This window comes from Strongylocentrotus purpuratus, unplaced genomic scaffold, assembly GCF_000002235.5.
Source record: "Strongylocentrotus purpuratus isolate Spur 01 unplaced genomic scaffold, Spur_5.0 spur5_scaffold_10, whole genome shotgun sequence".
Classification (NCBI taxonomy): domain Eukaryota; kingdom Metazoa; phylum Echinodermata; class Echinoidea; order Camarodonta; family Strongylocentrotidae; genus Strongylocentrotus; species Strongylocentrotus purpuratus.
This window is the reverse complement of record NW_022145595.1, coordinates 16,986,743-17,004,657: the sequence shown is the minus strand read 5'-3', so window position 1 is coordinate 17,004,657 and position 17,915 is coordinate 16,986,743. Positions and strand designations below refer to the sequence as shown.

Sequence of the window (17,915 nt, the reverse complement as noted above, 5' to 3'; positions counted from 1 at the left end):
GAAAGCATAAAAATAATTAAGAAGTGTCGACCTTCTCTCTTAGATTGATGAGGCATGGAACGTCCTTATCCTTGCATTTAATAAATATGCGCTCAATCGCACGTCTCCCTTTTTTGTGTGTGAAGTGTTTTTTTTTTCTTTTTTTCTTTGCCTCATCAGAGGATTTATTGATTATATATACATGGTTACATTCAAAGATACAATACTACAAATCAAATTTATATAATCGCAAAAACATTATTATTATCATAACAAAAAATTGAAATTAAGTTTTGCTTTGCAAAGCAATTGAATCATAATTAACATACAAATTATACTGATAGTTTTGATTCCCTTTCTTTTTTTCTTTTTTCTTTTTTTTTCTTTCTTTCTTAAATAACACCCAACAGTTCTTTTGGTAAAAGCTTTCTGTTCATCTTTAAGTTTGATTTACTTTCCATTCTTTTTATAATTTCTCTATGGAGATTTTGTTTAGAAGCAACTTTTCTCTTGTCTATCCCAGTTATATTTCGTTTAACAATCAATTTATAAATGGTCCAAAATGCTATTGTAAAGAATAATATACAATGACTTTCACAATCTATTTTGAGTAGGTGTTGGATATTGAGCGTCAGTATCCTTACTTTGTATATATCTCTTAATATTTCTTTGATATGTTTAATGAAGGGCTCAATTAGTTTGCATTCTATAAATGCGTGATTCATATCCTCTTTTATATTACATGTTGGGCATACATCGTCATTGGATATTCCCCATTTGAAAAGATTACTTCTTACTGGCAATAGGTTATACAGTAATTTCAAATTAAACTCTCGTAATTTGCTTTCTCTAATTTGAGCAAGATTACGCTTGAATACCTTAGACCAATCAATATCTACATTAAGTTTTTTTTCCCAATAAAGGCAACATGTGTTAGTTAATACAGTTCTTGAAGGAATGAGTTTATAGAAACGATTGCTACTTATATCAGTAACATGTTTTACCTTATTTGCCACCAACAGATGTGGAACATTGTTTTCATTTTCTTGTCTAGTATAATCATGCATAAATTCTTCTTTTAAACTATTGACCCATACAGGAGGTATCGCTCGTTTAAGTCTTGCATAGTCGAACATTGCATTGCATTTTCGTTTGGAATGCACCTGCGATCTAATATATTCTGTTGACCGAAAGCCATCTCTCGTAAAAAGGTCTCCTAAATATACTAGACCACTGTCATACCAGCCTTTATAAAAGAGCGACTGATTATCATACACCACATGTTTGTTGTGCCAAATAATCTGATCTGAAACTTTAACTGGTTCATGTATAGATATACAAACATCTTTCACTGTAGTGCAGTATCTAATCATTTCCCATGCCTTTAAGATTTCTACGTAAAATGACGGAATTTTCTTTTGAACTAGAATATCATTAAGTGTGGTTATATTATAAGAGCAGTTCAGCAGTAGCTTGATGCTTCCCAATAAGTTGAACCAGTAAGAAAAAAATGTTTTCCACGCTCCATTACTCTCATTGAAAAATCTACCTAACCATTTCAGTCGGAAGCTGAACAATTGCCTTTGTATGTCAAGTATTTTTATACCACCTTTACTGTAGTCTTCCATAAGAGAAACCCTTTTGATTTTTTCTGTTTGTGTGTGAAGTGTTAATGCCCCACTTTACTACTTGTACGGTAGCTACTTGCTCCCTCTATATAGAAAACTTCCCCAATCTGTGCCTGTTGATCCCCCATGATCCTCTTTTTCTTATGTTAATTGAAAACTGAATTGATGAGATAGCCTCCGGTCAGTGACCTCGCTGGGTTGTCTAATCCTCTTTGGCTGAACTAGTACAGATGGCCTTTAAAGCACATCCGTGGTCGACCCTCTGAATGAAGAAATGACTTCTGATGAGGCAGAGAAGGCATGGATACCTGCAAAATTGAAAGGACAAAATAAACAATATCCTAAACAATATTCTTAATTACAACTTGTTCATTTTTTTCTTGGAGGGGGGGGGGGGGGTGAGGTAATACTATAGAAAAGGATACAATGTATTGTACACATAATCAGGAATTATTCAATCCTGTGTCACTAAAACAAAAACGATGAGGTTCCACTTGACAACAAACTAATCAAGTTGCATCCAGATATTAAAAACATTAATTGTGATTTCTGAACTGAAATTTAAAAGCACACGAGCTTGTTTGAATTAATTACTTAATGCGAGTTGTTACTATATTACCAAATGAACATTCTTAACATTTCACATGTTGGCCAAATACAAAAAAGGAAACAAGATTGATTAAGAAAAATTGAAGAATAAACAAATGTTTTCATATAAAGAAATAATCTACCTACCCTATAGTCTATCTCCAAGAATCAACTGTTATTCATATGCCCTAGCATCAAGCTGTCAATTCAGTGCACAAAAGATCCTGGCGTCATGGCTGCTACTAGTCCAGGCCACCTTGCAACGGTACTAATTATTTTCCCAGCATAATCACAGACAACCTGTTAATATGAAATAACATGTTGGCATTCATTAGTTATGAAAGCTCACTCATTTCACACTTCAGATAGGCCGTGAAATGTATAAATATCACTTGTTATTCATGGTAATTAATGCAAATGTAGTTGAATATGTGATAATTGCTTTTCGATATCTATTTATACAACAAAAATTGGAAGAAAATGCTAATTACCCTATATTTATTGACTGGTGAAGTATTTCTTCATTTTTAACCTATGTTTTTCATTGTTTATATTGTAACAATGTAAACAAAAATAATATCACTTTTAACAAAACATTTCGAGCCTAAAACAACAACAAATGCTTTGTGTGTGTGTGTATTGGGGTGGGGGGGGGGAGAGGATACCCACTCTCTCATCTTTTTATGGTAAATGAACCTGTTTGTTTTTCTATAGTTTAAAATATATGGTGGTAATTGCCATTGATCAATTTACATGCTTCTCTTTGTGTTTTTTTCTTTCATTGATCAATGGCAAAAACAGTGGCCCAATTGCCATGGCCATCAAAAAAATATCAGAAATCTAGAGGTCATATCCGTATTGCCAATAGAAGGATGGAACAAGTTTTGATTTTTCAAATTTCCCTTTCGTTAAAAAGTTATTAACGAGTGTTAGGATTTTTAAGTTTAACTATCCATTGGATATTCTTTACTGTGTACAAATTAAAGGCAGTGTAATGAGCACCAGTACGAGAATATTACTTTAATATCTATTTGGCCACTAGAAATCTTGCATTGGTTCACCAATGAATTAGCATGGATGTACAACACACAAGACTGGAGAGTGTATATATCTAATGTGAAAATTTTGCAAGGTACAAAAAAAAGGTCTAAAGGGAAAGCCGTGCTGGATCCAGTCATGATGTAATCATTTATTCTCACCTGAACATCGATGGAGTACCTGTTCTTCCTATTGAAGTAGTACCTGGCTCTTGCCCCACCAGGGCTCCTGATGTAAACATGTGTCCCATCAACAGCAACTCCTGGAAATCTGCAGTACTGGAAAAACTGCTTCTGAATAGTAGTCACTTTTTGCCTTGTTGTAACCTGTAGGAAACTTCATGACTTGTCCCTTTCTTCTGACAACAGCTTCGGAAACATCTCTCACTACTCTCCATTCGGCAAATAGATGAATGTGACACGGCATGCCACCTCCTCACCGTGCATCCTTTAGATCGAATTACCCTTAAAAAAACAAAAAAAAGCATTCAAATAAATCATTTTTTTTTGCTGGTTTATGCTATTATATTTTTACATCCCCAACTGTCACTGTCACTTTAAAAAAAAAAAAATCCTGATTTCTAGATGTGGTGTGAATCAATTTAACGTAAAAGACAAAATTGTCTATGCCTTTTCTAATTTCCTTTACGGCTTCACCTTTTGTGAAATTTAAGCAACAAATCACAGACTTGTTTCCAACACATAATCTGAATAATATCCTCATGTATTAAAGCCAAATAACAGTATTGGGAAATGCCCCACACACAAATTATGAAAATTAATGCTTTCATCACCTACCATGTAAAATAATAAATATCATAACTAATCTATCAATGTATCGAATATGACAGAAAATGCTTAGAAATTGAATAAATTTATGTAAATGCACGTGTATTGCATTGGGGGCTTGCACGGTCGTAGGCAGACCTGCGAAGCGGGGCAAACGAACAGTGAATTTAGGCGGTCAACATGAATTAAAATAATTCTGCATTTTAATAACGACACTAGGGTTGGATTTTACAACAGAAGCCCTTTTTTTGTATAGCTATGTTAACAATATTCATCAAGTAGTTTGGCCATGTTTTCGGCAACTTTCCCAATACAGAATTTGAATTCAAAGTAGCCTACCTCAATCTAAAACAAAAGGCTCATCATCCAGCGGGTTTTCCCAATCTCAGACTCAGAGGCCTCTGCCCGGTTGTGCTGCTATATATTGCTTCAGCTCCTCCTCCAGGTACACCAGCTCATTATGCTGAATCAGCTGCATTTCTACCATCTTTACTAGAGTGAAGATAAAATTAAACAAATGTTTAAACAATGTTTTTAAATTAAAGAAATGTTATTACTTGTGCTTGTGACTTTGTGGGTGATCCTTGCTATGGAGACTAAGCCCGTTAATTAAGACAATTAGAACCAGATCTAAATTTAATAAAACTAAGCTTTGCTTGTCATGACTCATACTAGATCTAGTCATAGACAGAAATAACCGTCTGAGTGATATGGGTCATTTCTTTAATAAAAATAATAAAACTGACATTTGTTGACATTCTATAATCGGAGGTCTAGTGGAGCCAGACGTAGTCTCAGTGAACAACCGGCGATATAGAGAGACTGAAGCTTTTGGTCCATGATGTCCATCACTTGACTTGGACACTGGTACCTAAATAAATAGAAATTGAAGTGGCATCAGCAATGCCAATGTTCCCCAAAATGAATCACACTGACAAGCATAGACCAAAAGCTTCAGTCTCTCTATATTGCCAGTTGTTCACTGAGACTATGTCTGGCTCCATACTAGACCTCCGATTATAGAATGTCAACAAATGTCAGTTTTATTATTTTTATTAAAGAAATGACCGATATCAGACGGTTATTTCTGTTTATGAGTCATGACAAGCAAAGCTTTTATTTTATTAAATTTAGATCTGGTTCTAATTGTCTTAATTAACTGGCTTAGTCTCCAAAGCCAGGATCACCCACAAAGTCACAACAACAAAAATAACATTTCTTTATTTTAAAAACATTGTTTAAACATTTGTTTCATTTTATCTTCACTTTAGTAAAGATGGTAGAAATGCAGCTGATTCAGCATTATGAGCTGGTGTACCTGGAGGAGGAGCTATAGCAGCACAACTGGGCAGAGGCCTCTGAGATTGGGAAAACCCGCTGGATGATGAGCCTTTTGTTTTAGATTGAGGTACTTTGAATTCAAATTCTGTATTGGGAAAGTTGCCGAAAACATGGCCAAACTACTTGATGAATATTGTTAACATAGCTATAAAAAAGGGCTTCTGTTGTAAAATCCAACCCTAGTGTCGTTATTAAAATCCAGAAATATTTCAATTCATGTGGACCGCCTAAATTCACTGTTCGTTTGCCCCGCTCCGCTGGTCTGCCTACGACCGTGCAAGCCCCTAATGCCATGCACATGTGCGTTTACATCAATTTATTCAATTTCTAAGCATTTTCTGTCATATTCCATACATTGAAAGATTAGTTATGATATTTATTATTTTACATGGTAGGTGATGAAAGCATTAATTTTCATAATTTGTGTGTGGGGCATTTCCCAATACTGTTATTTGGCTTTAATACATGAGGATATTATTCAGATTATGTGTTGGAAACAAGTCTGTGATTTGTTGCTTAAATTTCACAAAAGGTGAAGCCGTAAAGGAAATTAGAAAAGGCATAGACAATTTTGTCTTTTACGTTAAATTGATTCACACCACATCTAGAAATCAGGATTTTTTTTTTTTTAAAGTGACAGTGACAGTTGGGGATGTAAAAATATAATAGCATAAACCAGCAAAAAAAAATGATTTATTTGAATGCTTTTTTTTTGTTTTTTTAAGGGTAATTCGATCTAAAGGATGCACGGTGAGGAGGTGGCATGCCGTGTCATATTCATCTGTTTGCCGAATGGAGAGTAGTGAGAGATGTTTCCGAAGCTGTTGTCAGAAGAAAGGGACAAGTCATGAAGTTTCCTACAGGTTACAACAAGGCAAAAAGTGACTACTATTCAGAAGCAGTTTTTCCAGTACTGCAGATTTCCAGGAGTTGCTGTTGATGGGACACATGTTTACATCAGGAGCCCTGGTGGGGCAAGAGCCAGGTACTACTTCAATAGGAAGAACAGGTACTCCATCGATGTTCAGGTGAGAATAAATGATTACATCATGACTGGATCCAGCACGGCTTTCCCTTTAGACCTTTTTTTTGTACCTTGCAAAATTTTCACATTAGATATATACACTCTCCAGTCTTGTGTGTTGTACATCCATGCTAATTCATTGGTGAACCAATGCAAGATTTCTAGTGGCCAAATAGATATTAAAGTAATATTCTCGTACTGGTGCTCATTACACTGCCTTTAATTTGTACACAGTAAAGAATATCCAATGGATAGTTAAACTTAAAAATCCTAACACTCGTTAATAACTTTTTAACGAAAGGGAAATTTGAAAAATCAAAACTTGTTCCATCCTTCTATTGGCAATACGGATATGACCTCTAGATTTCTGATATTTTTTTGATGGCCATGGCAATTGGGCCACTGTTTTTGCCATTGATCAATGAAAGAAAAAAACACAAAGAGAAGCATGTAAATTGATCAATGGCAATTACCACCATATATTTTAAACTATAGAAAAACAAACAGGTTCATTTACCATAAAAAGATGAGAGAGTGGGTATCCTCTCCCCCCCCCCCCCACCCCAATACACACACACACAAAGCATTTGTTGTTGTTTTAGGCTCGAAATGTTTTGTTAAAAGTGATATTATTTTTGTTTACATTGTTACAATATAAACAATGAAAAACATAGGTTAAAAATGAAGAAATACTTCACCAGTCAATAAATATAGGGTAATTAGCATTTTCTTCCAATTTTTGTTGTATAAATAGATATCGAAAAGCAATTATCACATATTCAACTACATTTGCATTAATTACCATGAATAACAAGTGATATTTATACATTTCACGGCCTATCTGAAGTGTGAAATGAGTGAGTTTTCATAACTAATGAATGCCAACATGTTATTTCATATTAACAGGTTGTCTGTGATTATGCTGGGAAAATAATTAGTACCGTTGCAAGGTGGCCTGGACTAGTAGCAGCCATGACGCCAGGATCTTTTGTGCACTGAATTGACAGCTTGATGCTAGGGCATATGAATAACAGTTGATTCTTGGAGATAGACTATAGGGTAGGTAGATTATTTCTTTATATGAAAACATTTGTTTATTCTTCAATTTTTCTTAATCAATCTTGTTTCCTTTTTTTGTATTTGGCCAACATGTGACATGTTAAGAATGTTCATTTGGTAATATAGTAACAACTCGCATTAAGTAATTAATTCAAACAAGCTCATGTGCTTTTAAATTTCAGTTCAGAAATCACAATTAATGTTTTTAATATCTGGATGCAACTTGATTAGTTTGTTGTCAAGTGGAACCTCATCGTTTTTGTTTTAGTGACACAGGATTGAATAATTCCTGATTATGTGTACAATACATTGTATCCTTTTCTATAGTATTACCTCACCCCCCCCCCCCCCCCTCCAAGAAAAAAATGAACAAGTTGTAATTAAGAATATTGTTTAGGATATTGTTTATTTTGTCCTTTCAGTTTTGCAGGTATCCATGCCTTCTCTGCCTCATCAGAAGTCATTTCTTCATTCAGAGGGTCGACCACGGATGTGCTTTAAAGGCCATCTGTACTAGTTCAGCCAAAGAGGATTAGACAACCCAGCGAGGTCACTGACGGGAGGCTATCTCATCAATTCAGTTCTCAATTAACATAAGAAAAAGAGGATCATGGGGGATTAACAGGCACAGATTGGGGAAGTTTTCTATATAGAGGGAGCAAGTAGCTACAAGTAGTACAGTGGGGCTTTAACACTTCGCACACAAAAAAGGGAGATGTGTGATTGAGCGCATATTTATTAAATGCAAGGATGAGGACGTTCCATGCCTCATCAATCTAAGAGAGAAGGTCGACACTTCTTAATTATTTTTATGCTTTCCTGTTGCCCGTATTGGGGAAATTCACGTTGTGCAAATATAGCATTGATTTGGCCAAGTATAGCCTAAAACAGCCAACACTGGAGCTTACTAACAAGCATTTATTGCTTTCTTAGCTGTCAATTAAAATAACCACCACTATCTATCTATTTAGTGAGCTATACATTATTTAATTAAGGATTCCACAAAATTTTTCAATGTATACGGTAATAAGTTATAAAATACAAATTTAACTCGATTGCAACTGGAATTACCTCAAAATGTATTTCAAAATACGGCCCCTCCCTGGTGTTTCCACATTACTTCGTAGTTATGCAGCATTACATCAAGAACCTGGGTGTTGAACTGTTGATTATTTATGAATATTTTTGATGTTATGTTTAGTTGATAAGTATTTGTTGTCACTCTGACGGTATTTGTAATTAAGTGTTCTCTATAGATTAAATGCACCCGATTTAACTATAATTAGCATTGTATACACTGCTGAGTTATATAAATTATTTGGTTGTCAGCTAGGGGAGAGTATTCGAACAAATATTATTTACTGTACTAAGCGAAGTCAGAATTAGAGAACTTTTATGTGCAATTTGAATTTTCGTCACCCATTTTGTTGTATTTCTGATTTTCTTTCTGCTAATAGCGCTATAGTGAGACTTTTAATTGGCCTTCCAGAGCCTCTCTTAACCTCTAGTGGGCTATATTTCATATAAGCATGCTACAAAATTTACAAATGTGAACTGCATTGTTTGAACAAACGGTAGATTACTATTGTGTTGTATGCTCAATTATTTATGTAAAACATGAAAATACAAATACAATATTCTTGCTTTCATATATTTACAAGGATAACTGAAATAGATTTGTGTCAGATTATCTCTCTCTCTCTTTCTCCCTTTTTTGGGGGGGGGGGATGCAGATGTGTGTGTTTGCAGTTTGCATGGTTTTGCATTATGTGTTTCATTGCAAAAAAGAAGAAGAAGAGAGAGAGAGGGGACAAAGAAAAAAATAATAGAGAGAGAAAGGGAGGGAGAGAGAGAAAGATGAATAGAGAGAGAGAGGGGAGAAAGAAAAATAATTAATAGAGAGAAAAGGAGAGAGAGAGAGAACAAAAATGGGTATAGAAAGAGAAAGGAGGGACGGGGACAGAGAAAGAGACAGGGAGGGCGAGAGAGAAAGATGAATAGAGAGAGAGAGGGGAGAAAGAAAAAGAATTAATAGAGAGAGAAAAGGAGAGGGAGAGAGAACAAAAATGGGTAGAAAGAGAGAGGAGGGACGGGGACAGAGAAAGAGACAGGGAGGGAGAGAGAAAGAAAAGATGGCCATAGAGGAATTTTTTTTAAAATTAATATTATATGGAAACAAATCATTTACCAGTTACAATTTTGATGTGAAAAAAATAGCCAGTTGGGGAAACAAACGGGGAACTAGTTAAAATAATAATTGATTGACCATTCTAACAAAATAAATATATAGATCTATAGTAATTAACAATTGCAATCAAATGAATTAATATATTAATCACAATAAAAACTTAATTCATATTAAATCATTATTATTATTATTATTATTATTATTATTATTATTATTAGGTGATTTTATTGATAAGAATTTGTAACCCCCAAAACAATAAGACTCTTACAGTTAATTTAAAAGAGCCCTTGACAACCTTAGATGTATTTATCTAACGAAGGTTTTCAGGTGCCGATGTCAATTAGTTCTGGGTCAGATTGAGTGCTTCACCAGCACCACACAAATGTGAGTACGTGGGGCACTTTTTGCATCGGCGCGCCAGTTTGGTTCGATTAATTCATGAAAATGCAATTCAAAAGTTTATTTCAGAGATGTTCTAACCATCATCTTTTCAAGATTGCTCATTAAGATGTCCGGATCGTACTAAGAATGCTTTAACAGTTTTTTTCAATTCTTAACATTTAAACCCTAGCCCATAAAAATTATGTTAGAAACCCTATGGCTGAGACTAGTTTTACAAACCTTGGTCTGAGGTTTGGGAATTACAGACCAAGGTTTATACAAACCTTCCTTTGTGGAATGGGTTTGAGGACAAACCAGGTTTGAGCTCAGACCAAGGTTTGTACAAAGCTTGGTCTGATCAAACCGGGTTTGTCCTCAGACCTCCGTTGTGAATTCGGGCCATTATGTCTAAGGTATAGCGTTGGAGCTAAGATTACGTTTGAGTGTTCGTGTCTTCTTAGATCAAGATTTATGTACAGTTTCCTAATTAAATTAAATTAAATTAAGTTCTTCCATCGCACGATGGCTGCGATGGCCGTCTCATTTACAAGGGTCAGGTCTTCATCTGTGCAACCCGTTCCGCCGCACTGCAAGATGTGATACATCGTCTGAGTCTGGTTCCGCAGTCGCAGAGAGCATCTTCTTCATGGGCATAGCCCCCATCTTGCCATGCTGGCCTTACACCGCCCCATTCTCGTCAACGTTCGATTTAGGCTTATAGATGTATAAGATGATTTCTAAGATTAGGTATATAGTTGGGTTCAGGTTTGAATCTTGGAGATCGGTTTAATAGTTTAGGAAACTGACGCGAAACAATTGTCATAGGGACAAATGATTTACTACCAGGTCATATACCATGAATAACATGTTTACCCCTCGTTGGGACCATGTTTTTCATCAACATGTATACGATGGCGATACATTTCCTCATAGAAGGGCATAGCAGCTTCCGCTAATTCAATTACGTCATCAGTCAGCTGGTTACGTGTTTGTGGTGCCTTCGGAGGAGTAAAACAAGTGCTCCTTAGAACACTAGCATGAAAAATGTCAAACGAGGCCTGTCCTGCCCAGTCACTACCCCAATTCCAAGATCCCATTTCTTTAACATCCGGATTCCATGATAGCATAGATTCATCGAAGGGCAGTCCCACCGCCTCGCACCATCGAGAAAGGACACGACGTGGGTCTGCAAGCAGGTCCGTCGAGTCAAGAATAACTGCCTTCGGATCGATCCCCTTGCGGATATACGACCAGAGATCGCGCATTGTCTTGAAGTAGTTTGCGTGCGACCCCAGCTCGTTATGGTTCCGGACGTCGAAGCTAGCTTCGTCTTTTTCTTCCGGCAGTAACCTGTTAATCGCTTTGAAATGGTTGTAATACATCTTGTGAAGGCCCGGGAATACCAGGTCAGGGTTTCGGATGAGAAAGGAGTGTCTGAAGCCGCTAGGGATATACTGAATCGCGTCTTTACCAAACATCCCATAAGCCATATCCTTAACAAAGACGTGCTTTGCAGTTATTCCTTCGAGAGTCTTCTTTATCTTGGAGTACCTGTAGCGACAAAATGAATACAATTATAAATAAGGATAACAAATAATGATAATAATAACGATAATACTAATAATAACAACATCAACAACAATCCGTTCTTGTTAAGCGCAAGTCCCTGTGTGGTTCCATCGTGTTTCGGTATAATATCTCTAGCCTTATGCTATGGTCACGATAAGAATAATATGATATGATATAAACTGTCTCTTATATAGCGCATAATCAATTAAAACTACTCTATGCGCTTAACATACAGCTCTTCAAGATTACTTAACTACGATACAAACAAAATATGTCATTAGATTCCGCTTAAATGATTCTGTAGATGTACACGACCGTAGGTGTGCTGGCAAACACAACTCGCCGTGTGTCCTTTTGCGCACGGGATTTAGGCCGACTTCTACGATTTGTACGTCCTTGTTACGATCATTCGTAGAATCGTAGGTGCCTTGTACCCTCCTCACAAACATACTTTCCCCTAAAGGTACTATGTCCCTTTTGCAGCCAACATCACATTATGTAGAACTTTGCAGGAATTGTGAATATGTCATGTATGTCCTATCTGTGAAATTTAAAATTAGCACTAAGCAGTGTTCTAGTATTCAAGTTATGCTAGGAAACCTGTTTACTTTCTGACATTTTTTTCTTTTTTGGTAACAAAATACATAAAGTGAGCTGTAACAGGTACATGAGCATTTGTCTACATCAATAACCCACTACTTGTAATGCCCAAAATTTAACTGATTGAATATTTGGGTAGCACAAAACGTACGACCATTCGGTACTAGGGTCTGAAAATCAGACGATAACTTAAGTGATTGCAACCCCTTAAGTCGATTCGACAACTAATGGTCGTTTTTTTTCCACAAAAAGCCATTTTCAAACCCTTTCGTTTTGAAGGAAGTTCTATATAAATAAGTGTTGTCTATCAAATGCCGTTGAAATTTCACCTTTTCATTTTTTGATCTGCAAATGGGACAAAGTAACTTTCTCCGGCCTCTGAATGACTGGAGCGAAGATAGTATCTTCGCTCCAGTATCATATCATCCTGGTACAATCAATAGCTAGAGTCCTCTTCAGTGAAGGGGTTAATCCTTTTTGTCCAGATGGATTCGTTTACCTTTTCTGACCAGAAGTGTGTTTCAAAATGTATAATGTGGGTTTCATCCCATGGATTGTAGTGTTCAGTATTAATGGCGTGTTCCTCTACATGCTGGATGAGATAGAATGCTCAACCCGTTGGCCCTATTTTGCTCTTTTAAAAGCCCGTTTAGACGTTGCATAGGCCTAATCCTTCACTTGCCATCCTACGATCGAAAAAATCGTATCCGGCAAGCCGCTTCAAGGCGGGGTCATGTGACTTTGGTCTACAGTAATCTGGATTTATAAAGCGTGTAATGCGAAATACCGTCTTTAAGCTCTTTGCAGATGTTATAATGCACCGGCCATCACCACTCTTCGCTAATCATGCTAAATTTACGTTCGTTGTTTTTGCTATCGTGAACAATTTCATTTGAATGGCTCTCTTTCAGACTTGATCTCCTAAAAAGAATTTGTTGATACGTACGGCGACGTCTCAAGACACCCTGCCACATTGGTCGACTTTCTCATAAATCTTTGTATAAACTTGATCACCAGGAAAATATTTCGTGTGTATTGCTCTCTTAAAAACATGGGCCTATAAAAATGAATTTTGATACTTACGACAGCGTCTCGGGAAAGAAGCGTCTACCCATCGCCGTACTAACATGTCCGGCGACTTTCTCGTAAAGCTTTTCGTTGCCATCATACTCTTTGGGGAGTGCAACTCCTTCTTCCACTTTAGCGTTGAGTTCGGCGATATGGGCAAAACCGTAAGGTTCCATCCACATTTCGACGTCGGGTATGCGACTTATTGAAAGGGAGAACGCAGTTGACGAACCTCGTGGTATGGTCCACAAGATGACTCGACTGGGCTCTTCGGACATCATGCAGTTCAGCGTTCACAATATCTGTGATGTTATTCTGAAGATGAAATGACAGGGCTTTACCACAGAACTCTAAAATACGTAGAAGGATCATAGGAAGACTGAAAACATGGATAATATGACTTTTCCAGGGTTTTCCACGACGAGGGATTCATTATGTGACACAAGTTGTTATGTTTAAGTAATGCAATTGGCTTAATATATAATCATTGTACTAATAAGCCTAATTAGCATATTTGTAGAATATCAATTATTTGGGACTCTATTTAGCTCCACAAATTGTGTGTCCAGTGTACAGTAGGGGTTATAAGGCAATGTTGTCGAACCTCATGAAATGTCTCGGAAATGACGGGGTCATCATACGCATTGATGGTTAGGCTTCAGTCATTGGATTTAGAGAGACTGTCGGAAGCACACTGAAGATGGTTAAAGCAGATGATAATGATGGAATTGATGATGTGGTGAGACAGGTACGTACAGGGATGTTGAATACAACAGTGCAAACTATGATCTGTCTATGTTTACCAAAGCCAGAACCATTGAGAGTACAAGCCCGACGTTGCACAAGCTTGTGGCAGAATTCCTGGAAAAGTCATGTTATCCATGTTTTCAGGCTTCCTGGATTAAGATTAGCAACATTATTACATACTATGCTAATTAGATGATTATGCTAATTAGGCTAATTATACTACATATACATGAATATCTTCTCATGAATTAATGATTAGTCTTTCAAAAGTGATTTACAATTTTGCATTGCACCATTTTTAGGCTTTATAGATAAACAATGACAATGAAGTCCATGTACATATGCTAATTGGCTCATTATGCTATTTAAGACAATTGCATTACTTTAAAATAAATAATGGTGACATAAACGAATTCCTCGTCATGGAAAATCCTTGAAAAGTCACATTATCCATGTTTTCAGGCTTCCTGGATTGAGATTAGCAACATTACATATTGCACATATATGCTAATTCGATTATTATGCTAATTAGGCTAATTATACTACATATACATGAATTTCTTCTCATGAATTAATGATTAGTCTTTTAAAAGTGATTTACAATGTTGCATTGCACCATTTGTAGGCTTTATAGAAAAACAATGACAACGAAGTCCATACATTGTACATAATTATGCTAATTATGCTATTTAAGACAATTGCATTACTTGGAATCAAAAACTGGTGTCATAAATGAATTCCTTGTCATAGAGAACCCTTAAAAAGTCGTATTATCCATGTTTTCAGGCTTCCTGGATTGAGATTAGCAACATTATTGCATATTGCACATATGCTAATTAAATGATTATGCTAATATGGCTATTAAAACAGTTGCCCACGATTGCAAAGCTGGCAACCAAGGTGAATTTACTTCAATACCCATCTAGAACACAAATCAACAAAAAAACTTGTACTTATCAACTTGTCCAGGTCATGTACATGGTATATGGGTACCGTCTACTGGACTACAGAGACTTGATAGAATAGGACTAAAATCAAGCCGGCGAAACTCTTGTAATTTATTCAACGCATTTGTGAGTTCTAAAGCGTAACAATGGGATGTGTAACATTCTACTTGGCTTTAAGGTTACATGCTCCACACCGCGCTTCCACTGCGGGGACTTTCGGAAGCCAGGCACCATTTTTACATTTATTACAACGTATCAAATTACCTGCAAAATTTCAGTGTAAATCAAAAACTTTATATGGGAATTGTATTGGGAATAGTGCGTCAAACACATTTCCAAATTTAGAACTCCGTCCTCCCTATAATTTGTGTGCCAGAGTTGGTAAAAGAAAAAATACATCCTGACAAAAACTCAATATTTTAGGATATTGCGCTAATTTGTGCATGTTTTAATGTCCCGTTATTTGATAAATGATTTACAGTCTTCAATAACATTAAGTTTGCTAATGCGTGTTTTTGCGTGTTTTTTGTATTTTGAAGTTTAAAAAGGATGAAATTACACAAGTTTTTGTTCGCTTGTTCTACTCTTTACAGATTCAACAATGGATGAGAAATCATTGAAAGGGACAGCGAACAGTTGCTGTTATACCATTTTCTGATGTTAGAATTCTAAATCCTGAAATTCATTCGCTCTTTTATCTCACCACCTGGTCAGCAGTTGCAGATTAGCGCATAACTTTTCGGCGGCTTGGAGCATGGGGTCAAAGGAGAGCGGCTTGATTCCAGTCCTTCTCTATCACGTCCCTGCAAGCACTATGCCGTTTTGTACTGCATTTAACTGCATCAATCGTCGGAAGAAATGATGCGGAAAGACTTTCTATAGGTAAGTTTAATAGACCGATGCAGTAATGAATTATTGGAGTTTAATGAGTCTATCAGTGATGTTTAAAGATAGTATGTAGTCCCATGTATCCATTTTAACGTTTTATTTTAATGGAACAACTAATGAAGTTAATCGCACACAGACAGTTACAAACAAAATAAGATTATTTCAGCACAGCCTATAGATCTAGGCTATATTATAGACTAGACCAGGACCCTGTCTTACATTTAGTAATATTAGTGAATTTGGATTTTGATTAATCAATTGATTTGGATTAATCGCAACGACGCAAGTCCTCCAAATAATCGCAAGTTTGCAGTCTATCTCTCTATTTCTCTCTCTTGTCATTTTAGGCTATCAAACAGCGCAAGGCTCCATTCCCATGGGTGTCTGTTCAACCACAATCCAAGCCTCAATAGATAAATGACTCCAACTTTCGCTCTGGAGAGTGTTCAAGTAAGGAGCCGGCATATCGAATGCAGTACATCGGTCAGACCCAAACCATTTGAAGACATCAGTGTGTACATGCTGAATGCAGTCCCCCAAACTCCTCGAAAGAGATGTCGTGCAGAACAAGATTATACATAGTTTGTATTTGTAATTTAATTTTTAAACTACAAATACAAACTCTGTTAACAGAACTGACTGTCATATGCCATTGAACAGTGAATTTTCAATCCTAATCGCAAGCTCATTCAAAAGGTATTTTCTCATCCATGAATTATGTAAATCTCCAAGCTTGAGGTTGAGGATACAGTTACAGTAGGATATGATAAGTACTTGTATTTTTTTGTTGAATTCATTTTATTAATGTTCTAGAGTAATTCAGTGATATTTTTCAGCCTGTTTATCACAATGTCTTATTTAAAGATACAACGCAACTTTTTGGTGGTGACTTTTTCAATATTTAGTCCAATGTGTTAGGTATTATAATCTTCAGGTTTTTGGCATGAGTGGATGCTTGTAATGTGTTGATTCTGGCATTTTTCTGTCATTTTGTTTTGTTATAGAAGAAGTTCATGCTATGTTTCATACAATGTACAATTTTTTTTAAATTATTATTGATACATGTTGTTTACATACTTTCGTCACTGAAATGATTTATAAGTCTTAGGCAATTTACTTAACTTGCCTTTGCCATAATAATTCACATACATATATGTACCCTAAGATTTCTATATATTTGTTATATTGTACAGTTTTACTAGTGAAGATTGATATGAGGTGTGCTCAATTTAGTGTAATGCAATATCGTTTTCAAGAAAACTGTTGAATGTCATGATTAGGACATATCTGTTTTATTTAGGATGCATATTTTCTAACTAAATTTTTGTTTATCTTCAAAGTACATTATGTCCAATGAAGTGTAGCCAGTACCAGGTCAATTTTATTGTTCATCCCATCAACTTTGATATCGATGTGTTAACTGCCAAATAGTCTTTCCAGTTCAAATTTGCTGTTAAGTCTCAATCGCCCAGAAAAATGGAAATTGATATGTGTACCGGTAAAGAAAAGTTTGCAGCAGCATTTTCTTTTATTTTGTAAATGAAATCTAAATACAGATAATTAATTGGTTGCTCATGTATGTAGACTGAAACGGTATGAGTTGAGTTTCGGTGGTAATATGCTTGACTTGCCTTTGTTGTGCCAATTCATGCCACAGTTACCTGTGGAATTTTATGAAGAGATGTTTGCAGAAACTTATTTGTACGATGATCATAAAACAAAACAGTATAGTAATGGGTGATGATGACCTTCTATTTTCCTTTTTACACATGGGTGAGATAACAATGATTGTCAAATATTCCATGGATGATGAGGAACAATAGTTATTGGAATGATAAAGGAGTTCTGATTTCTTATTACAATTTATTAAACGATATCAATAAGGCATATGCCAAATTTGCTTTGATTTATGAAGAAATACTTTGTGGATCAGCATCTAAAAACCTGGCTCGAAATAGTATTCTGATAGATTTATGTTATATTGTGTTCATAAATGTATAATGAGTTTGCTGCATGTGTGGGCAATTTGTCAGGTTATAGGGTTTATGTAACAAGTACCGTAATCATAATGTATTACTCGTG

The 17,915-nt window shown here is 35.9% G+C and overlaps 1 protein-coding gene and 2 long non-coding RNA genes across 3 annotated transcripts; 1 reads left to right on the top strand and 2 right to left on the bottom strand.

Moving 5' to 3' along the window:
• Positions 1-1,823: 1,823 nt before the first annotated feature.
• On the bottom strand, positions 1,824-4,618 carry LOC115921696. Its single transcript, XR_004063045.1, has 4 exons — positions 4,361-4,618; positions 3,395-3,697; positions 2,343-2,495; positions 1,824-1,915 (listed from the first exon to the last, which is right to left on the bottom strand). It is a non-coding gene; the product is annotated as an uncharacterized LOC115921696 (long non-coding RNA).
• A 1,496-nt stretch (positions 4,619-6,114) lies between these two features.
• Positions 6,115-7,967, top strand: LOC115921840. The gene is made up of 3 exons (XR_004063130.1): positions 6,115-6,390; positions 7,293-7,445; positions 7,876-7,967. It is a non-coding gene; the product is annotated as an uncharacterized LOC115921840 (long non-coding RNA).
• Positions 7,968-10,883: 2,916 nt separating this feature from the next.
• LOC115921563 lies at positions 10,884-13,738 on the bottom strand. Its single transcript, XM_030979117.1, has 2 exons — positions 13,267-13,738; positions 10,884-11,565 (listed from the first exon to the last, which is right to left on the bottom strand). Exons 1-2 carry the CDS (start codon positions 13,530-13,532, stop codon positions 10,884-10,886), a joined length of 948 nt encoding a protein of 315 aa, XP_030834977.1. The 5' UTR covers positions 13,533-13,738.
• Positions 13,739-17,915: the final 4,177 nt, after the last annotated feature.